Source organism: Hemitrygon akajei, chromosome 18, assembly GCF_048418815.1.
Source record: "Hemitrygon akajei chromosome 18, sHemAka1.3, whole genome shotgun sequence".
Classification (NCBI taxonomy): domain Eukaryota; kingdom Metazoa; phylum Chordata; class Chondrichthyes; order Myliobatiformes; family Dasyatidae; genus Hemitrygon; species Hemitrygon akajei.
In genome coordinates, this window is record NC_133141.1 from 36,498,261 (window position 1) to 36,518,982 (window position 20,722).

General features: G+C 45.1%; 1 protein-coding gene across 3 annotated transcripts in view; it reads left to right on the top strand.

Annotated features, from left to right (window-relative positions):
- LOC140741323 (TANK-binding kinase 1-binding protein 1-like) overlaps positions 1-20,722 on the top strand; it is a 178,504-nt gene that overhangs the window by 27,773 nt on the left and 130,009 nt on the right. For all 3 annotated transcript variants that reach the window (XM_073071407.1, XM_073071406.1, XM_073071405.1), the window contains 2 exons: positions 13,593-13,712; positions 15,323-15,427. In XM_073071407.1, coding sequence (XP_072927508.1) covers positions 13,593-13,712; positions 15,323-15,427 — 225 coding nt within the window. The remainder of the gene's footprint in view (positions 1-13,592; positions 13,713-15,322; positions 15,428-20,722) is intronic.

Sequence of the window (20,722 nt, forward strand, 5' to 3'; positions counted from 1 at the left end):
CTTTCCAAATGCTCTCCGTTTCTCAATCCTGGACTTTTGTATGACCCTACTCATTTGTCTGAACGTTGCTGTCTGTTCCTTCATCTGTCCAGGACTTAAACTCACGAATTGCAACTTTAAAGCATTCATACGGTATCTGTCAGATTGTACTTGGAGTATTGTGAACAGTTTGGGTCTTTCTTTTTAAGAAAAGGTGTGCTGGCATTGGAGAGGGTCCAGAGAAGGTTCATGAGAATGATCCCAGGAATGAAAGGGTTAATGTGTGAGGAATGGTTGACTGCTCTGGGCTTGTACTTGCTGGAGTTTAGGAGAATTAGAGGGATCTCACTGAAACAATCAAGATGGCGCTGGCGATGCGGTGATGTTGTGTGGACAGCTAACAAAACTAACAATTCTACTAAATATACTTTTTCTGGACTCTGGTCACTATAATCTACAAGCTGTAATTTCCCTTTGGGGTTTGTGCTTTTAAACTCTGTATAGCCCCGGCGGTTTTTTTTGTGGTAACCTGAAGGATTTGGCGAACTGGTCTCTCAAGAATGCAGGTACCACTGTGGCACCCATTGCTGGAGCGTCCTTGGAGCTGGATTGAAGCTTTGGGCTAGATTGATGCAGTGGGGCCCAGACCTGAGAGTGAAAATGAACTGATTTTTAGCCAATTTAAGCACTAAGACAGAATAAGAGACTTAAGGCATGAAGGCCGAGGGTGAAGGACGAGCCAGAATTCACCTCACTACTCTGTGGCCTCAGCATTGAACTGGTTCCGTGGCTGGGGGCTCACTTTCGCCAACTCTGTGATTCATGTTCTGTGTATTATTTGTTTACTTTTTTATTGTTTGCACGATTTGTTCTTTCTTTGTTCGCACATTAGATGTTTGACAGTAATGTTATGTGGGAACTTTCATGAATTCTATTGGGTCTCTTTGTTTTGCGGCTGCTGTAAAAGGAGATGAATCTCAAGGTTGTAAAAGGTAAAAGGTTGTACTTTGAACTTTGAACTATAAAATATTGAAAGGCCTAGATAGAGTGGATGTGGAGAGGATGTTTCTATAGTGGAGGAGTCTAGGATGTGAGGCCCTTTAGAACTGAGGTGCTCTTTAGAACCCTTACAAATGCCAGCACCTCTTTTCTTAGTTAAGGGGGCCAAAACTGCTCATAATAAACCAGATGCAGTCTGATCAATGCCTTATAAAGCCTCAGTATTATATCCTTGCTTTTATAGTCCAGTCTCTCAAAATGCATGATAACTTTGTATTTGCCTTCCTTATCACTGACTCAACCTGCAAGTTACCCTTTAGGGAATCCTGCATTGGGACTCCCAAGGTCCCTTTGCACCTCTGATTTCTCCCCATTTATAAAATAGTCTACACTATTCCTTTTACCAAAGTGAATGACAATATACTATATTCCATCTGCCACTTCTTTGTCCATTCTCTTAAGTCCCTCTGCAGACTCTCTGCTTCCTCAACCGTACCTGCCCCTCCACCTATCTGTAGACACGGCCACAAAGCCATCAATTCCATCATCCAAATTATTGACATATAACGTGAAAAGGAGCGGTCTCTGCACCAAACCCTGCGGGACACCACTAGCCATGGCAGCCAATCAGAAAAAGCCTCCTTTATTCCCACTGTGCGCCTCCTGCCAGTCAGCTGATCTTTTATCGACACTGATACCTTTTCTGTAAAACCATGGGCTCTTAACGTGTTAAGCAGCATCATGTGTGGGACCTTGTCAAAGGCCTTCTGACAATCCAAATAAACAACATCCACTGACTCTCCCTTGTCTATCCTGCCTTTTGTTTCCTCAAAGAATTCCAACAGATTTGTCAGGCAGGATTTCCCCTTTAGACAACCATGCTGAATTTGGCCTCCAAGTACCCGAAACTTCATCACTAATAACAGATCTCCAACACCTTCCCAACCCCTGAAGTCAGGCTAGCTGGCCTATAATTTCCTTTCTTCTGCCTCCCTTCCTTTTTAAAGAGTGGAGTGACATTTGTGATTTTCCAGTCCTTCCAGAACGATTCCAGAATCTAGTGATTCTTGAAAGGTCATTACTAATGCCTCCACAATCTCTTCAGCACCTCTTTCAGAACCCTGGGGTGTGCACCATCTGATCCGGGTGACTTATCTTCATTCCGACCTTTCAGTTTCCCAAGCACCTTCTCCCTCGTCATAGCAAAAGTAATAGCAACTTCTGCCCCCTGACACTGTGGAATTTCTGGCAAACTGCTAGTGTCTTCCACAGGGGAGACTAATGCAAAATACACTTTGTACTTAAGTTTGTCTGCCATTTCTTTTTCTCCCATTACTACCTTTCCAGCATTGCTTTCCAGAAGTTCTATATCCACTTTCACCTTTCTTTTTCTCTCTCTCTCTCTATATCATCCCACTGACTGCAATTTTGCCCTGTCATCTATCTGTCCTTTCTCACTATCTCACTACACACTGCATATCCTCATGTACCAACTGCCCCATCCTCAGCCTATCACTCTGGTTCCTACTCCCCTGCCAAATTAGTTTAAACACTTCCTAGCAGCTCTAGCAAACCTGCCCGCGAGGATATTGGTCCCCCTGAAGTTTAGGTGTAACCCATCCTTTTTGTACAAGTCGTATCTTCCCCAGAAGAGATCCCAATGATCCAGAAAGCTGAAGCCCTGCCCCCTGCACCAATTCCTCAGCCACACACTCATCCTATTCTTCACTGGAACGTGGCACAGGCAGTAACCCAGAGATTACTGCTCTTGAACTCCTGCTTTTCAGCTTTCTACCTATAATCTCTCTTCAGGACCTAATTTCTCTACCTATATCATTGGTATCAAATGTACCGCAATTTCTGGCTGTTCACTTTCCCCAATGCCATGGACCCGATCTGAGACCTCCCTGACCCTGGCACCTGGGAAGCAACATACCATCTGGGTGTCTCTTACATCTACAACATCTCCTGTCTGCTTTTCTAACTATGGAATTATAGCAATGTGCTACACACAGCGCTGAAATAACGACACGCAGTCGGTAAGTCGTTTCGAGACTAGTTTATTCAAACTTCGCGGTGCTGGTATTTAATCCCTAGCGCCCGCCCTCTCCAGGCGGGAATGACGTCAGAGGTGCATTACCAAAGTCTCTCCCCGCGCGCTGGCTGTTTGTGAGCCGGTTCGCCTGCGCAGAAAGTGGGTCGCCACATAACCCCCCCCCCCCCAAGAACCGGTGATACACCCCCCAATGTCCACAGTCTGGATCAGCCTCTGTTTGGGAGGTCTGCCTCTGCGCCGTGGTGCCTGAACCTCGACCGGCTGCGCCAAGTCCACATGGGCTGGTTTGAGTCGGTCCACCGTGAAAACCTCCTCTCTTCCACCCAATGTCCAGCACGAATGTGGACCCGTTGTTGTTGATCACCTTGAACGGCCGCTGTAGCGGTGCCCGGTGTCCGCCCCTTTGTACAAACACAAACTTACAGTCCTGCAGGTCTTTGGGTACATGGGTCGGAGTCCGTCCGTGCTGTGAAGCTGGTACGGGGGCCAGGTTGCCGAGTCTATCGCGTAGCCTGTCCAGGACTGCTGCGGGTTCTTCCTCTTGCCCCCTTGGGGCTGATATGAACTCTCCCGGGACGGCCAGGGGCGCGCCGTATACCAACTGGGCCGATGAGGCGTGCAGATCCTCCTTGGGCACTGTGCAAATTCCAAGCAGGACCCAGGGAAGCTCGTCCACCCAGTTAGGTTCTCTCAGGCGGGCCATGAGAGCCGACTTCAAGTGACGGTGGAAGCGTTCCACTAGTCCGTTCGACTGTGGGTGGTAGGCAGTTGTGTGGTGCAGCTGTGTCCCCAACAGGCTGGCCACAGCCGACCACAGGCTGGAGGTGAACTGGGCACCTCTGTCGGAGGTAATGTGGGCCGGTACCCCGAAGCGTGCTACCCAGGTTGCAATCACTGCTCGGGCGCAGGAATCCGCAGATGTGTCGGTGAGCGGGACCGCCTCTGGCCACCTTGTGAACCGGTCTACCATAGTTAGGAGGTACCGCGCTCCTCGGGACACTGGTAGGGGGCCCACGATATCCACATGAATGTGGTTGAACCTCCGGTGGGTGGGTTCGAACTGCTGCAGCAGGGCTTTAGTGTGCCACTGCACCTTGGCTGTTTGGCACTGTGCGCACGTTCTGGCCCATTCACTGACCTGCTTGCGAAGTCCGTGACACGCGAACTTGCTGGAGACCAGCCGGACGGTTGTCCTGATAGATGGGTGCGCCAAACCGTGTATGGAGTCGAAAACTCGCCGCCTCCAGGCTGCCGGGACGATGGGGCGAGGTTGGCCGGTAGCCACGTCGCACAGGAGGGTCCTCTCACCTGGGCCTACGAGAAAGTCCTGCAGCTGCAAACCCGAGACTGCGGTCCTTTAGCTGGGCATCTCGTCGTCTGCCTGCTGCGCCTCTGCCAGTGCTGCATAGTCCACCCCCAGGGACAGGGCCTGGACAGCTGGTCTGGAGAATGCGTCCGCCACGACGTTGTCCTTTCCCGAGACATGCTGGATGTCCTTCGTGTACTCGGAGATGCAGAACAGATGTCACTGCTGGCGAGCTGACCAGGGATCGGACACCTTCGTGAACGTGAAGGTCAACGGTTTGTGGTCCGTGAACGCGGTGAACGGCCTGCCTTCTAAGAAGTACCTGAAATGCCGGATTACCAGATACAGTGCCAACAGCTCCCGGTCGGAAACACTGTACTTGAGTTCGGGTGGTCGTAGGTGCTTGCTGAAGAACGTCAGGGGTTGCCAGCGCCCCTCGATGAGCTGCTCCAGCACCCCACCGACTGCTGTGTCGGATGCGTCCACCGTAAGGGCGGTCGGAACGTCCGATCTGGGGTGCACCAGCATCGCGGCATCTGCCAAGGCTTCCTTGGCTTTAACGAAAGCGGCTGCGACCTCCTCGTCCCAAGTAATGTCCTTGCCTTTACCCGACATCAGGGTGTACAAAGGGCGCATGATACGGGCTGCTGAGGGGAGGAAACGGTGGTAGAAGTTCTCCATGCCAACGAACTCCTGTAGGCCTTTGACCGTGTTGGGCCGGGCAAAGTGGCGGATCGCGTCTACCTTGGCGGGCAGAGGTGTTGCCCCGTCTTTGGTAATCCTGTGGCCCTGGAAGTCGATGGTATTGAGACCGAACTGGCATTTGGCCGGGTTGATCGTGAGGCCGAAATCACTCAGGCGGGAGTAGAGCTGGCGGAGGTGGGACAGATGCTCCTGACGACTACTGCTGGCTGTAAGGATGTCGTCCAAATAGATGAATGCAAAGTCCAGGTCGCCTCCCACCGCATCTATTAGCCACTAGAACGTCTGTGCGGCATTCTTCAGGCCGAACGGCATTCGGAGGAACTCGAACAGGCCGAACGGGGTGATGAATGCTGTTTTGGGGATGTCTTCAGGGTGCATCGGGATTTGATGATATCCCTGGATGAGGTCTACTTTGGAAAACATTCTTGCCCTGTGCAGGTTTGCTGCAAAGTCCTGAACGTGCGGCACGGGGTAGTGGTCTGGAGTTGTAGCCTCGTTCAGTCTGCGGTAGTCGCCGCATGGTCTCCAACCCCCGGCTGCTTTGGGCACCATGTGCAGGGGGGAGGCCCATGGGCTGTCGGACCGCCGTATGATCCCCAATTCCTCCATCCTCTCGAACTCCTCCTTCGCCAGGCGGAGCTTTTCCGGGGGGAGCCTTCGTGCGCGGGCATGGAGGGGTGGTCCCTGGGTCGGAATGTGGTGCTGAACCCCATGTCTAGGCATGGCTGCCGTGAACTGCGGTGCCAGAATCGATGGAAAGTCTGCCAGGATTCTGGTGAATTCGTTGTCCGACAGTGTGATGGAGTCCAGGTGTGGGGCCGGCAACCTGGCCTCAGCTGCACTGTGCGGGTGCCATAGGTCCTTATCGTGCTGCCGTTTGCGGCCCTCGGGGTGGGTCCTGGCTTCCTGTTGCGGGTGTCGTACCCCGTCGGGGGCAAGATGCTGATTTCTGCTCCGGTGTCGACAGAAGCGGCATCCCGACTGTTTGTCCCAGACGTACAAGAGGCTGTCCTGGTGACCAGCTGCCATAGTCATTAGCGGCAGCTGGCCCTGGCCCTGGCCCTTGCAGGGCGGGCGACAACGGCAGGCTTTTGTGCCCCACTGCTGGTGGTAGAAACACCACTGTTCACTGGCCTCCTCACTCCTGCCTCTGTGTTGTGTGCACCCCACTGCTGGGCCTGGTCTGGTCTGCTGTTGGGCGCGTGGCCTGGTAATCTGACGGACGGACGCCACGCTCTCCCTCTTGGCTTTCCACAGCACGTCTGCCCGGGCCGCCACCTTCTGGGGGTCGCTGAAATCTGCATCGGCCAGCAGCAGATGTATGTCCTCGGGCAGCTGCTCTAGGAACGCTTGCTTGAACATGAGGCAGGGCTTGTGTCCGTCAGCCAGGGCCAGCATCTCGTTCATCAATGCTGATGGCAGTCTGTCTCCCAAACCGTCCAGGTGAAGCAGGCGGGCACCCCGCTCACGCCGTGAGAGGCCAAAGGTCTCAATGAGCAGCACTTTGAATGCTTCATATTTGCCTTCTTCCGGGGGCGACTGTATGAAATCCGCAACCTGGGCGACCATCTCCTGGTCAAGGGCGCTCACCACGTGGTAGTAACGCGTGGAATCAGAGGATATCTGCCGAAACTGGAACTGGGCTTCTGCTTGGCTAAACCACACGCATGGTCGCAGCGTCCAGAAAGTCGGCAGTTTTAGCGAAACTGCGTGAACAGATGAAGAGTCGGTCATCTTTGGTCCAAATCCCGTTTGGACCGTCGGGGTCACCAATGTAGCGATGTACTACATACAGCGCTGAAATAACGACACGCAGTTGGTAAGTCGTTTCGAGACTAGTTTATTCAAACTTCGCGGCGCTGGCATTTAATCCCTAGCGCCCGCCCTCTCCAGCCGGAAATGACATCAGAGATGCATTACCAATGTCTCCCCCCGCGCGCTGGCTATTTGTGAGCCGGTTCGCCTGTGGAGAAAGTGGGTCGCTACAGTATCCCCTATTACTACTGCACACCTCTTCTCCCCCACTTCCCTTTGGGTGGCTGACTACCAGAGACCTAGTCGCATGTAGGTTGACACCCTCCCCCCAACAGTATCCAAAGTGGTATACAGTGGACTCCGGTTAATTGGGACACATCAGGACCAGTACATTTTGGCCCAATTAAACAGTTGCCCAATTAGCTAAAGTTCATGAAGACAGTTAAAAAGGACGAATTACTTTACTTTTATTGTCACCAAACAATTGATACCAGAGTGTACAATCATCACAGCGATATTTGATTCTGCGCTTCGCGCTTCCTGAAGTACAAATCGAAGTAAATATAATAAAAATATAAATTATAAATCATAACTAGAAAATAGAAAAGGGAAAGTAAGGTAATGCAAGTCAGGTCCGGATATTTGGAAGGTACGGCCCAGATCCGGGTCAGGATCTGTTCAGCAGTCTTATCACAGTTGGAAAGAAGCTGTTCCCAAATCGAGCCGTACAAATCTTCATGCTCCTGAACCTTCTTCCGGAGGGAAGTGGGACAAAAGGTGTGTTGGCTGGGTGGGTCGTGTCCTTGATTATCCTGGCAGCACTGCTCCGACAGCGTGTGGTGTAAAGTGAGTCCAAGGACGGAAGATTGGTTTGTGTGATGTGCTGGGCTGTGTTCACAATCTTCTGCAGCTTCTTCCGGTCTTGGACAGGACAACTTCCATACCAGGTTGTGATGCACCCTAGAAGAATGCTTTCTCTAGTGCACCTATAAAAATTAGTGAGGGTTTTAGGGGACAGGCCAAATTTCTTCAGGTTTCTCAGGAAGTAAAGGCGCTGATGGGCCTTCTTGGCAGTGGACTCTGCTTGGATAGACCAAGTCAGGTCATTCCACATACAGCTGTGAAGGCCCAATCATTGAGGGTGTTTAAGGAGGCGATTGATAGGTATCTGATTAGTCAGGGTATCAAGGGATATGGGAAAAAAAGCTGGAAATTGGAACTAGACAGAAGAATAGTTTAGCTCATTGGTGGAGTGGCGGAGCAGACTCGATGGGCTGAATGGCCTACTTCTGCTCCCTTGTCTTGTGATCTTGTGATATTCACCCCGAGGAACTTAAAGCTTTTGACCTGTTCCACCTGCGCACCACCGATGTAGATGGGGTCGTGCAGTCCGCTGCTCCTTCTGAAGTCAACAACCAATTCCTTCGTCTTGCTGACATTGAGGGATGTCATTGAGGGGTGTCTTCGCACCATGCCACCAGGTTCTTAATTTCCTCTCTGTACTCAGACTCATCATTACCCAAGATACGGCCTACAATTGTGGTGTCATCAGCAAACTTATATATTGAGTTTGATGGAAACTTGGCTATACAATCATGGGAGTTTACTGTTTAACTGAGCAACATATTACATATTTAAATGAAATACAGAATAAGTTAGAACACTACCAATACCACTACAGTACTATAAAACTGTGCATTAGTTCTTAATAATTATTGACGGAGGAATTCATACAGTGTACACTAGAGCATTCTTTAGATTGACTGTTCTTCTTCTTCATGTGCCTCGTGCATTACACGCTTGGACAATCATGGCTTTCCATATCGAGCGATCCCACGCAGCGTCAATGATATCTCGCACACTTAGATCTGTTAGTACTTTCACAGTGTCCATATATTTTCTTCTTTGGCTTCCTCTTCCGCGTATCCCAGGCATAAGGCCTTGTAATGTAAGGCATTCTATTTCTCCCTTTCTGATGACATGGTCCAGAAATTTAAGTTTCCTCTCATTTAATATTCTCATTAAAGATCTTTTTGTTTGGGCACGTTGGAGTACTGTCTCATTAGTTACCTTATCTCTATATGATATTTTCAGCATTCTTCTAAGAAACCACATTTCTGTTGCTTCTAAGTTTTCTTTGGAGTTCTGGTGTTATAGTCCATGTTTCAGAAGCATGCAGCAAGATTGACCAGATGTAACATTTTAGTAGCCTAAGCCTTGTTGTCATAGAAATGTGTCTGTTGGTAAAAATGGGTTTCATTTTTTGGAAGTTGGTTTTGGCAATGGCAATTCTTCTTTTTATTTCTACTTCTAGCATCTTGTGATATAAAGCTACCAAGGTAATTAAAGCTGGTCTTTTGTTCAATCTCTTGGTTACCGATGTACAGTTGGCATTTGGGAGTATCCTGCTGTTTTGATATTACCATACATTTGGGGTTTTTTTTGCAGTTGATTGTTAGACCAAAATCTGCACTTGTTTGTACTACTTTGTCCAGGAGGATTTGTAGGTCTTCTGCAGCACTTGCTATTAGGGTGCTATCGTCTGCATATCTTATATTGTTGATGTTAACACCTCCAATTTTTATCCCATCTAGGTCTTCTATTTCTCTGAAAATCATTACACTATAGATATTAAATAATTCCGGTGAGGCAACGCATCCCTGTCTAACTCCTGTTTGAATTTTAGTCCAACTGCTTATATTATCATCAATTTTCACCGCCACTGTTTGGTTCCAATATAAATTTTGAAGCAGTTGTTGGCCCCTTCCGTCAATGTTTAGTTTAGCGAGAATTTGAAATAGTTTTTCATGTTGCATTTCGTTGAATGCTTCAGTGAAATCAATAAAACATAAAAAGACATCATTTTGATATTCAATTGCCCTTTCTGAAATCATTCATAGTATGAAAATTGCGTTCCTAGTTCCTCTGTCTTCAATAAACCCATACTGCAGTTTAGAAGTTTCTGGCCTTAACTTGTTTTTAATTTGACTCAGAACAATTCTCAACAAAATCTTTATTATGTGACTTATAAGCCTGATTGTTCTATAATATTCGCAGTCAATAGTTCCAGGAATTTTCGGCAGAGTTATAAATGATGATTTCAAGAGATTGCCAGGCAATAACACCAGACTCATATATGCCATTAAACAAGAATTTCTATGCCCAAATCTTCTAGGGCTTGTATCATTTCGAACTGAAAATTTCATCAGGTCCAGTGGCTTTACCGTGTTTCATGCTTTTCATTGCTTTAGTTATTTCTTCTTTGGTAATACGTGGGCCAGAATTAGGGTGTTTAATATCTGGGGATTGCCTCTATTATCTTCAAAAAGCTGCTCTATATCTCACACATACTTTTATCTGGATCTGTAGAATGGATCTGTCTGCTGATTTTATGCATCCTGTAGAGAGGTTTTCTTAATTCCAGTAATTTCCTTAATTTTCTTGTGAGTTTCTTTGCTGTTGTTAATGTGACCTTCTGCTTCATTGCATTTTTGATTCAGCCATTCCTCCTTTGCAAAATTGCACAATTGTCTGGTCTGTCTGTCTAGCTCTCTGTATTGCACTTCATTATTCTTCATTAACCTTCTTTGTTCCATCAGATCTAGAATTTATTGGGTTATCCACCCCTTGTTGGTGTGTTGGATTTCTTGTACTGGGATTATCTCCTCTGCTGATTGCTGTACAGCATATTAAATCTGTCCCAAATGGGTGTTGTTTGGTTTTCGTTGAGGTGTTCTTCTACAGCTGTTTTGAATTGTTGCTTAAGTATGCTATCTTTTTTAAGTTCTCCCAACATATACTTCTTTCTCTTTTTTCCACGTTTCAGTTTCTTTAATTTTGTTTTAATGGTAGCTATTACTGGATGGTGATCTGAACCACAGTCTGCTCCTGGGCAGGCTTTAGAATTTGTGAAATTATTTCTAAAGTGTTCATTGATGGTAATGAAATCTATTTGATTCATTGTTCTCTCTCCAGGGCTAATCTAAGTACACAATCTACGTGGATGGCTTTTATACCAAGTATTGGTGATCACTTGGTTATTTCTGACACACCAATCCCTAAACCTTTCTCCGTTTTCATTTTTCTCCCCTAATCTAGAAGGTCCTGCGATGTTATCAACCCTTTCCTGTCCAACTTTGGAGTTAAAATCTCCCATGACTAGTTTTATATCTTGAGATTTACATTGCTCATAAGCACTGTCGAGATCTTCATAAAATTGTTGATATCCTCTTTATCCGCATCGTTTGTTGGCACATAGGCTTGGATTATGCTAATGTTAAAACGGTTACCCCTTAATTTAACTAAAAGCAGCCAGTCGGATATCGCCCAATATCCCATAAGACATTTTGATACTTGTTTGTTTAAAATAATTCCAACTCCATACATGTGCTGTTAACCTCCAGAATACATTATCAGAGAACTATTCTTAGTGAATTTGCCACTGTCGGTCCATCTAATTTCTGACAGGCCTAAGATATCAACTCCCAACCTTGACTGTAAATGAACAAAATCAGCGCAGACACCTAATGCAGATAATTGACTGCCTTCGTACAATGCTATCAACAACTGCATCCTCCAAATCTTCATTTTCATTGTAATATTCAAGATGTTTGTCAATGTCTTCCAATTCTTCATAATTCCTAACTTGCTGAAGTAGTGAAATTGCTTTATTTTTACTCTCAGTCATTTCCGGCCTCTCTAAACCTGAATGCTTGAAACCCCAGTGAGCGGAACATTTCTGAGATGTCTTATCGCTTATTTCTTTCCAACATATCAGTGGTAAAAATCACTGCTTTTTGAACACAAACACACGCAAGTAATGCTATTTAAAAACAGTTTGCTCTAAGCACAGTCTGACGCTGGTTAGAAACTGTTTGTCACCAGTCTCCTGCTTCAATTAAGCGGCATAGAGTCCTAAATAAACTAAGAGAATCCCGGCTATTTTCTCAATTTGTTTTTGTTCTTAAAGAGTTGTCCCAAATAGGCGGCTTATCCAATTAGCCAATGGCTTAATTTGCCGGCATTCACTGTACTTATTATTGAGGGGAATTGCCTCAGGGGTAATCTGCATTGGCTGCCTATTCCCTTTCCCTTGTCTGAAAGTCACCCAGCTACCTGCCCCCGAAACTTAGGGATGCCTACCTCCTGTACCTCCTATCTATCACCTGCTCATTTTCCCACATGAGCCGAAGGTTATTGAGCTACAGCTCCAGTTCCTTTATCTGGTGTCCAAAGAACTCCAGCCTGATGCACCTCATGCAGCTGTAATTATCAGGGAGACCAGAGGTCTCCCAGTGTTCCCACAGCTGACGTGAAGTACATACTACTAACCCTGGACCCATTCTTCCTGCACTACCTATGCACTAATACACAAAGCAAAAAAAAATTTACTAGAAACTTACAGCTTTCATCCTCTTCTCACCCAAGCCTCTTGAGGTAAAGTCTGACCGCTCTAACACTGGCCCACTCCAACAATAGCTATTCCAGCAATGGCTGTTCCTCTTATACCTAACGTTTTTTTAAAGTTGGCCTGAAAAGTCCCGAGAGGCCCTGAGCTCTTTTTAAACCTCGTGCTGTCTCTCCCACAAGTGAGTGCTCATGATGATTGAAGGCCGCCGAAAAAGAGAACAGAGTTGAGGAGGAACTTCCTTAGCCTGAGGATGGTGACCTGTGGAATCCATTGCCACCCAGGGAGTCCGGGTCACTGGGTATATTTAGAGTGGAGTTTGATCAGTTGCTGATTAGTAAAGGTGTCAAGGGTCACGGGGAGAAGGCAGGAGAATGGGGCTGAGAGGGATAATAAATCAGCTATGATAGTATGGTGGAGAAGGCTCGATGGGCTGAATGGCCTTATTATGCTCCCTTGTCTTATAGTTTATGGCTTTATGACCCCACCTGTGTCTTATCATCTGGGATCCTTGAAACTTAAGAGAATCTAATCATCTGTCCTAAGAAGATCAGGGATGTTGGCCTCAATGTTCTGCTCAGCAGTTGTTCCTCAAATCGCATTTCCACACAGGTGGTTATTGCATTGCTTCTTGTGTGAGCGTGATATGTGTAAATTGGCATTTCATACATTATAATAATGACTACCTTTCAAATGGCCATGAAACAATTTGACATGTTCTGAAAAAGGGGTCAGAATGGCATGTAAATGTAGTTCTTAACATGTTCTTGTGTCAGACCTTGATTGAAAGGGGTGGGTTTTAGAGGGGAGTGTAAAATTTGGAAGAGAAGGTGAAGAGGTGGAGAAGTTGGGGGATGGGTTCCTCAGCTGATGGTGGGATGAATGATGTGTAAGGGAATTAGATGGTGGAGGAGGAGTTTTGTAGGCCTGACAGAGCAGCTTACTTTAGTAGAAGGAATACTAATATAGGACTGAACTGCATGGCTTAGGAAGGAAGTGACTAGATCTTCTATCTTTGCCTGATTGTTGGGCAAAATGTGACACTGGGCGATAGTTGAGATGTTTTTGCTGAAGTTTCCTGAGTGTGATTTTAAACCTACAACTCCCCCCTACAGGCATAGAACTGTTCCTAGCTAAGCCACACTTTAGTAACGCAGCTCAGCTAAATCTGGGTGACAGAGGGGAACAAAGAAGGAGGGTGGACAGTGTGTGAAGAATTCTCTTTCAGAGGTTTGTGAATGTTCAATAAACCAACCAAAAGTATTTTGGACAACAAGACATTGGGGTTGAGCACTATAGCAACCAAGATCTTATTGAATAATGGATCTAGCCTGAGGACCTGATTGGCTGATGGACTCTATTCCTTTATTTCATTTATTTCCCAGTTCTCCTTCTCCAATGAGTGTGGGGATGATCGGAAATCGCCCCAAGGCCTACTTGACATCATTCTGCTGCGCAATGAGAACAGACGTCTGAGGGAACAGCTGGACCATCTCAGGAATCAGGTTTGTGCTTTATTTCTGCTTTCTTTTCTCTTCAACCAAATGGCGCAGGTTTAAGTTGAGGAGGAAGAGGTGTGGAGGGGATCTAAGGAAGAATATTTACACCAAGAGAATGGTTGGAATCACTGCAGGTTTATGCAAAGACTGGTGGAGGTGCAGGTAGTGTTCCGTTTTCTCTGTAGCACGTACAAAATGCTAGAGGAGCTCAGTAGGTCAGTCAGCATTTATGGAGAGAAATAAACAGTTGACATTTTGGGCTGGGACTGCTTCCTTCTATAGATTGTATCTAACCTGATGAGTTCCTCTAGCGTTTTGTGTGTGTGTGTTGCTTTTCTTTCAGGAGCTTGTATTTTATGTGGAACCCTGCAATTAAATTGACCTCTGCTGCTGTTTCTCCTGGAGGGGCAGTCCAGATCCTGACCAAAAACTCTGCCGCGAATATTTTCCTCAATGCGCTGTTCAACCAGAATCGCAGAGCCATAGGTGTACCTTTCGCACTCGAGCTGCTGCGGTTGATGATGCTGGCTCACTGCTGTTTCAGTGATGGGCAAAAAATGTTGGCCACATCCAGAGGAATACACACAAACTGCTGCAGGAACTCAGTAGGTCAGCCAGCATCTATGGAGAGGGATAAATAGTTGATGTTTTGGGCTGAGAGCCTTCGTTGGGACTGGAAAGGAAGGGGGAAGAAACCAGAATAAGAAGGTGGGGGGAGGGGAATGAGCAGATAGGTGAGGAAGAAGAGAGTGGTTTGGGGAGGGAGGATGAAGTGAGAAGCTGGGAGGTGATAGGTAGAAGGGCTGAAGAAAAAGGAATCTGATAGGAGAGGACAGAGGAACATGGAAGGAGGAGGGGCATCAGGGAGAGGTGGTGAGCAGGTGAGAAGAAGAGAAAGGGTGTGAGGGTAATCAGAATGCGGACCAGAAAAAGACTGAAGGGGGTAGGAAGGAGAGATTGCCAGAAGTTGGAGAAATTAATGTTCATGCCATCAGGTTGGAGGCTACCCAGATGGAATGTGAGGTGTTGCCACACCAGCCTGAGTTTGGCCTCATCAGAGTCGTAGACCATTTATCATGAGTGCTGATGAAAGGTCTCAGTCTGAATCATCGACTGTTTATTCCTCTTCATAGATGCTGCCTGACCTGCTGAGTTACTCCAGCATTTTGTGTGTTACTCTAAAATAGTGTGGCACGGTAGCATAGTAGTTAGCACAATGCTTTACAGTACAGGCGAGCCGGGTTCAGTTACTGCCGCTGCCTGAAAGGTTCTCCCTGTGACCACGTGGGTTTCCTCTGGGTGCTTGAGTTTCTGCCCACGGTCCAAAGACGCACCAGTTGCTAGGTTAATTGATCATCGTAAAATGTCATGTGATTAGGCTAGGGTTAAATGGGGGGTTGCTGGGCCGTGCAGCTCGAAGGGCTGGAAGGGCCTACTCTGCGCTGAATCTCAATAAATAAATAAAAATCAATAAATAAATCTTGTGCTTCAATATTATAATAATAAGGGAAATATTAGATTCAGTACTGTACTAGGTAACTGGCCCACTCCTCTTGTGTAGGTAGATTCCCTTGTGTATTTCATCAATTACACAATGACTTTTAATGAATTTTCAGCTTCAAGACAGCAAAGAGAGGGAGGGTCACCTGGACGAGGTCATTCAAGCCTATGAAAAGATACGTTTGGAGAAAGAAGACCTGAATCACCAGCTGGAAGAAATGGTACATCAAACCCTCTGTAATTCAATGTAGCGACTGATTCATGACTTTGCATCTCAGTGAGTTACTTTCTGATTGGGTCAATTGGCAGCAGGCCTCCAGAGAGCTGCCACTGTCTACTTAAGTAACAATTATCCGTTGCTATCGAAATAAAGGATAACTGGTGTGGCATTATATTACTGTACAGTGAGTCCAATCGACTTGTTGGAGTTATTTTGAAGTAACTTAGAGGAACACAGAACTGATTCCACAACCAATGGACTCACTTTCAAGGACTCTACAACTCATGTTCTCCATTTATTTCTCATTCATTTAATTTTATTTATTATTATTAATTTTTTTTGTATTTGCACTGTTTGTCTTTTGCATATTGGTTCTTTATTTGTCTTTGTGTGTAGTTTTTCATTGAGCCTATTGTTTTTCTTTGTATCTACTGTGAATGCCCACAAGAAAATGAATCTCAGGGCTGGATATGGTGGTATATAGGTATTTGATAATAAATTTACTTTGAATGGGGTCATGCACTATAATTAGAGGCTGCATAAAAGATTATACGGGAAAATAAAAGTTCTTCTAGGAGGTGGAAAATTGGCTGGCTAATACTAAGCACATTTGGCATAAATGATTTTTTTTCTCTGGTTGGCAAGATGTAACGAGTGGTGTACCCCAGGGATTAGTGCTTGGACCTCAACTATTACTGGTTCCTTCATTATGTGCCGTGTTATTATGTGGGTGATCATGGTCTTTCCATGACCATGATTGTTCTTGGAAAATTTTTCAACAGAAGTGGTTTGCCATTGCCTTCTTCTGGGGCAGTGACTTTCCAAGACGGGTGACCCCAGCCATTATCAATGCTCTTCAAAGCTTGTGTGCCTGGTGTCAGTGTTTGCATAACCAGTACTTGTGATATGCGTCAGCTGCTCATTTGACCATCACCACCTGGTCCCATGGCTTCACATGATCCTGATCGGGGTGGGGGGGACCTAAGCCAGTGTTACACCTTTCCCAAAGGTGACCTGCAGGCTAGCAGCAATTTTTATTATTAATATCAATAACTCAGATGAAGGTGCCAAAAGTTGTTGAATTTGCTGATGGTACAAAGCTAGCTAGGAAAATAAATCGTGAAGAAATGGGAGGCTACAGAGGGATAATGATAGGTTAAATGACTTGATAAAGCTCTGACAAGTGTAAACGAAATGTGCAAAAAGCAAAATTGTTCATTTTGGCACACAAAATTGAGAAAAAGAATATATAAAAGATTGAGAGACTGAAGAGCTCCAAGATACTGAGCAATCTGGGTAACCAAGAGTATGGTTCTAAAAAAGCAATAAATAATTAGCACCAAAATCCAAAGTTCAAAGTAAATTTATTATCAAAATATATCACCATATACAACTCTGAGATTCATTTTCGTTCGGGCATACTCAATAAATCCATAGAGTAATAACCATAACAGAATCAATGGAAGATCACACCAACTTGGGTGTTTAACCAGTGTGCAAAAGACAACAAACTGTGCAAATACAAAAAGAAAGAAATAATATAATAAATAAATAAGCAGTAAATATTGAGAACACTAGTGACCCAGATTAAATTCTGCAACTGTCTGTCAGGAGTTTGTAAGTTCTCTCTGTGACCGTGTGGGTTTCCTCTGGGTGCTCTGGTTTCCTCCCACATGCCAAAGATGTACGGGTTAGGGTTAGTAAGCTGTGGGCATGCTATATTGCGGGCTGCCTCCAGCACAGCCTCGGACTGTGTTCCAAAGATGCAGGTGTTAGTAGGTTAATTGGTCCCATTGGTGTAACTGGACGGTGTGGGCGCATTGGTTCTGAACGGCCTGTTACTGTGCTGTACCTCTAAATAAATAAAATAAGTACTCAACAGAACGTCATTTATTGCTGAAGGAAATGAATGCAAAGGCTAAGAGGTTCCGCTTCCGTTATCGAACACATTGATGAAACCACATCTGGAGTACTGTCATCATCTCGTTTAAGGAATGCTATGAATGTCTTGGAAGTAATCCGGAGGAGCTGCACTAGACTCGTACCTAGAATGGCTGGGTTGTCTGACAGGCTGGTTTTGTATCATCAGAAGATTTGAATTACAGAACAGTGCAGAAATATTATCTTGCTGACATGATGTCTATCTATGTTAATCACATTTACCCACATAGGCCTCTTCTATCCAAGTACCTGTCAAATACCTTTGAACTGTTGTAGTTGAATCTGCCTCCACTGCTTCCTTCCGTAGCTCTTCCCAACTATTCACCTTCCTCTGTGTGGAAAAACCTACTCTACAGATCTTCTTTAAACTTCTACCCTCTCACTTTAACCCTGTGCCTTCTAGTTCTAGACTTCCTTGCCCTGAACAAAGATTCCACCAATCTAGGCCCCTTATAAATTTATAAACGCCGACATGGTCACTCCATAGCCTCCTGCATCTGATTGAGAATAAACCCAGCCAATCCAATTTTGCCTTGTAACTACATCCCTCCATTCCAGACAGCTTTCTGGTGAAACTCTTCTGCATTCTCTTTACTGCTAACACATTCTTTCTATAGTGCGATGACCAGAACTATACACAATACTCCAGTGGTCTAATCGATGTTTTTTATACAGTGACTGCAACATGAATTTTTTTATTAGCTCTTCGTCGCATGTACATCAAAACAGAGTGAAATGTATTGGGTTTTTTTTCAACGACTGACACAATGTGCTGGGGGCAGTCCACAAGTATTGCAATGCTTCTGGCAGCAACACAACCTAACCCATACGTTTTCAGAGTGTGGAGGAAACCGAGCACCCAGATACGGGGAGACTGTACAAACTCCTTTCAGACAGTGGCCGGAATTAAAACCTGATTGCTGGTGCTGTACATTATTACACTAACTGCTGTGTCCCAAGCCTTGTACTAAATGCCTCATTTTATGAAGGCAAGCGCATTGAAAGCCTTCTTTACTACCGTGCCCACCTGTGTGGCCACATTCATGGACTTGCACGCCAATGCCTCTCTGTATATCAATGCACCTACAGTGCCTGCCATTTGCTTTGCGCATCCTAGCGGAATGGGGAGGGGCATTAGATGAATGTGAAGGGTCGTTGCTGAAACGTGCCTGATGCTAAGCAGTCTTAACAGGCCAGTGTAAAAGAACATGTTTTCTTTGTAGAAGAATCTAGAACCAGGAACTGTTTATAAATAAATCCTGGTCCATTTAAGACGATGATGACACAATACCTTGGAGGGTGTGAGACTTTGGGAATTCCTCTCCTCAAAAGACAGTTGTCGGACGTAGAGTCTTTGAATACTTTTAAGGCAGACGAGATAGACTTATAATATGTGTTATCTTACAGAGGTGTATAAAATCACGAGGGGCATAAATAAAGTGAAGTCACACTGCCTTTTTCCCCCAGAGGTGGGAATGAGAAATAAAGGGCTTAGATTTAAGGTGTGAAGGGAATGATTTAATAGGAACCTGAGGGGCAAACTTTTCACCCAGAAGGTGATCAGTATATGGAATAAGCTGCTCAAATAAAGTGACTGAGGCAGGTACATTAACATTCAAAAGGCACCGGGTCACGGGTCAGGTACGTGGATAGGAAAAGTCCAGAGGGACGTAGGCAAGTGGGATTAGCTTAGATGGGAATGTTGTTTGTCATGGACCAGCTGGGCTGAAGAGTATGTTTCTGTGCTGTATGACTCTGTGATTTTATAAGCAAGAGAATGAAAAACACTGTGGGTGGATGGAAATGCAGAATAAAATCAGATCAGCCACAATCTTATTGAATGGCTCAACAATCTGAATGGTCATGTGGTCTACTCTTGACTTCGTTTGTCTCTAGTCAGTGTCCCTCTTTTTTTATATAGTCACTACAGCACAGAACTAGGCTCTGTGGCCTATCTACTCTGTGCTGACCTGATCTTCTGCCTAGTCCCATCTACCTGCACCCAGAACATAGCCTTCCATACCTCTCTCATCCATGTACCTATCCAAACTTCTCTTCAATGTTGAAATCGGACCCACATGCACCACTTAAGCTGGCAGCTCGTTCCACACTCACACCATCCTCTGAGTGAAGAAGTTCACCCTCAGGTTCCCCTTAAATATTTCACCTTTCACCCTTAACCTCTAACCTCTACTTCTAGTCTCACCCAACTTCAGTGGAAAAGCCTACTTGTATTTACCCTATCTATAATTTTGTGTACTTCTATCAAATTTCCCTATTCTCCAGGGAATACAGTCCCAACCTATTCAACCTTCCTCTGTAACTCAAGTCCTCGAGTCCTGGCAACATCCTTGAAAATTTTCTCTACACACTTTCGATCTTGGTGATATCTTTCCTGTAGATAGGTGACCAGAACTGCAAATGGTATTCCAAATTAGGCCTCACCAATGTCTTGTATAACTTCAACATAACATCCTAACTCCTGTACTCAATACTTTGAATTATTTCAGTCACAATACATAGGTATTGCTAGCAAGGTCTAATTTATTGCCCAGTCCTCGTTGTTCTGGACCTATAGAGCCAGATGACCATTTTAAAGTTCTGTATACAGCCAGACTTGGTAAGAACAGCAGATTTTCTTTCCAGAATGATATTAGTGATGTGGGTTGAGTTTTCTCAGGAGCCTGGTAATTTCATTATTATTATTATTTTAATAATAAAACGTAACTATCATTGCCAAGTTGTTATTTCAGAAGTTATTTGAATAATTCAGATTACATGTAAATTTTGAATTGCATTGCCTGCTAATCTAATGTCATCTCAATGCCACCATATCCCACGAAGGAGATGGTTAACACGTTGAGATAAAGATCTTGAGCAGCTGGCACTCTTTCCTCTATTTTTAATTTATTTGCGGTATTCATAGTTTATCAAGGATCAACTACAACTCATGTTTTCAATATTATTATTATTATTACTGTTATTTTTTTCTCAGCTCAAGCTGGTAAAACCGGAGGTACGGGCATAGCCAAGCACATTCATTTGTTAATTGATAAGAACTTTCGGACTATTCTAGTAGTGTTTAGTATTGTGGCTCTCTGAAGATTTGCATAAATATTACTGTGTAGGCCTAATTGTTTAATGCTATTGTGTAGTGACATTGGGATGATACCAGTTGTAGATATTAGTATTGGAGCAATGTATACTCTGTTCATATTCCAAAGTCTTTCAATTTCCTCCTTTAAAATTCAGCATATTTCTGGTGTTTTTCACTTATTGATTTCTGTATCTTGTGTGTGTTTGGAATGGCTATATCGGTTAAATAAGCTGTTCTTGCTTGTTTATCCTGCATTAT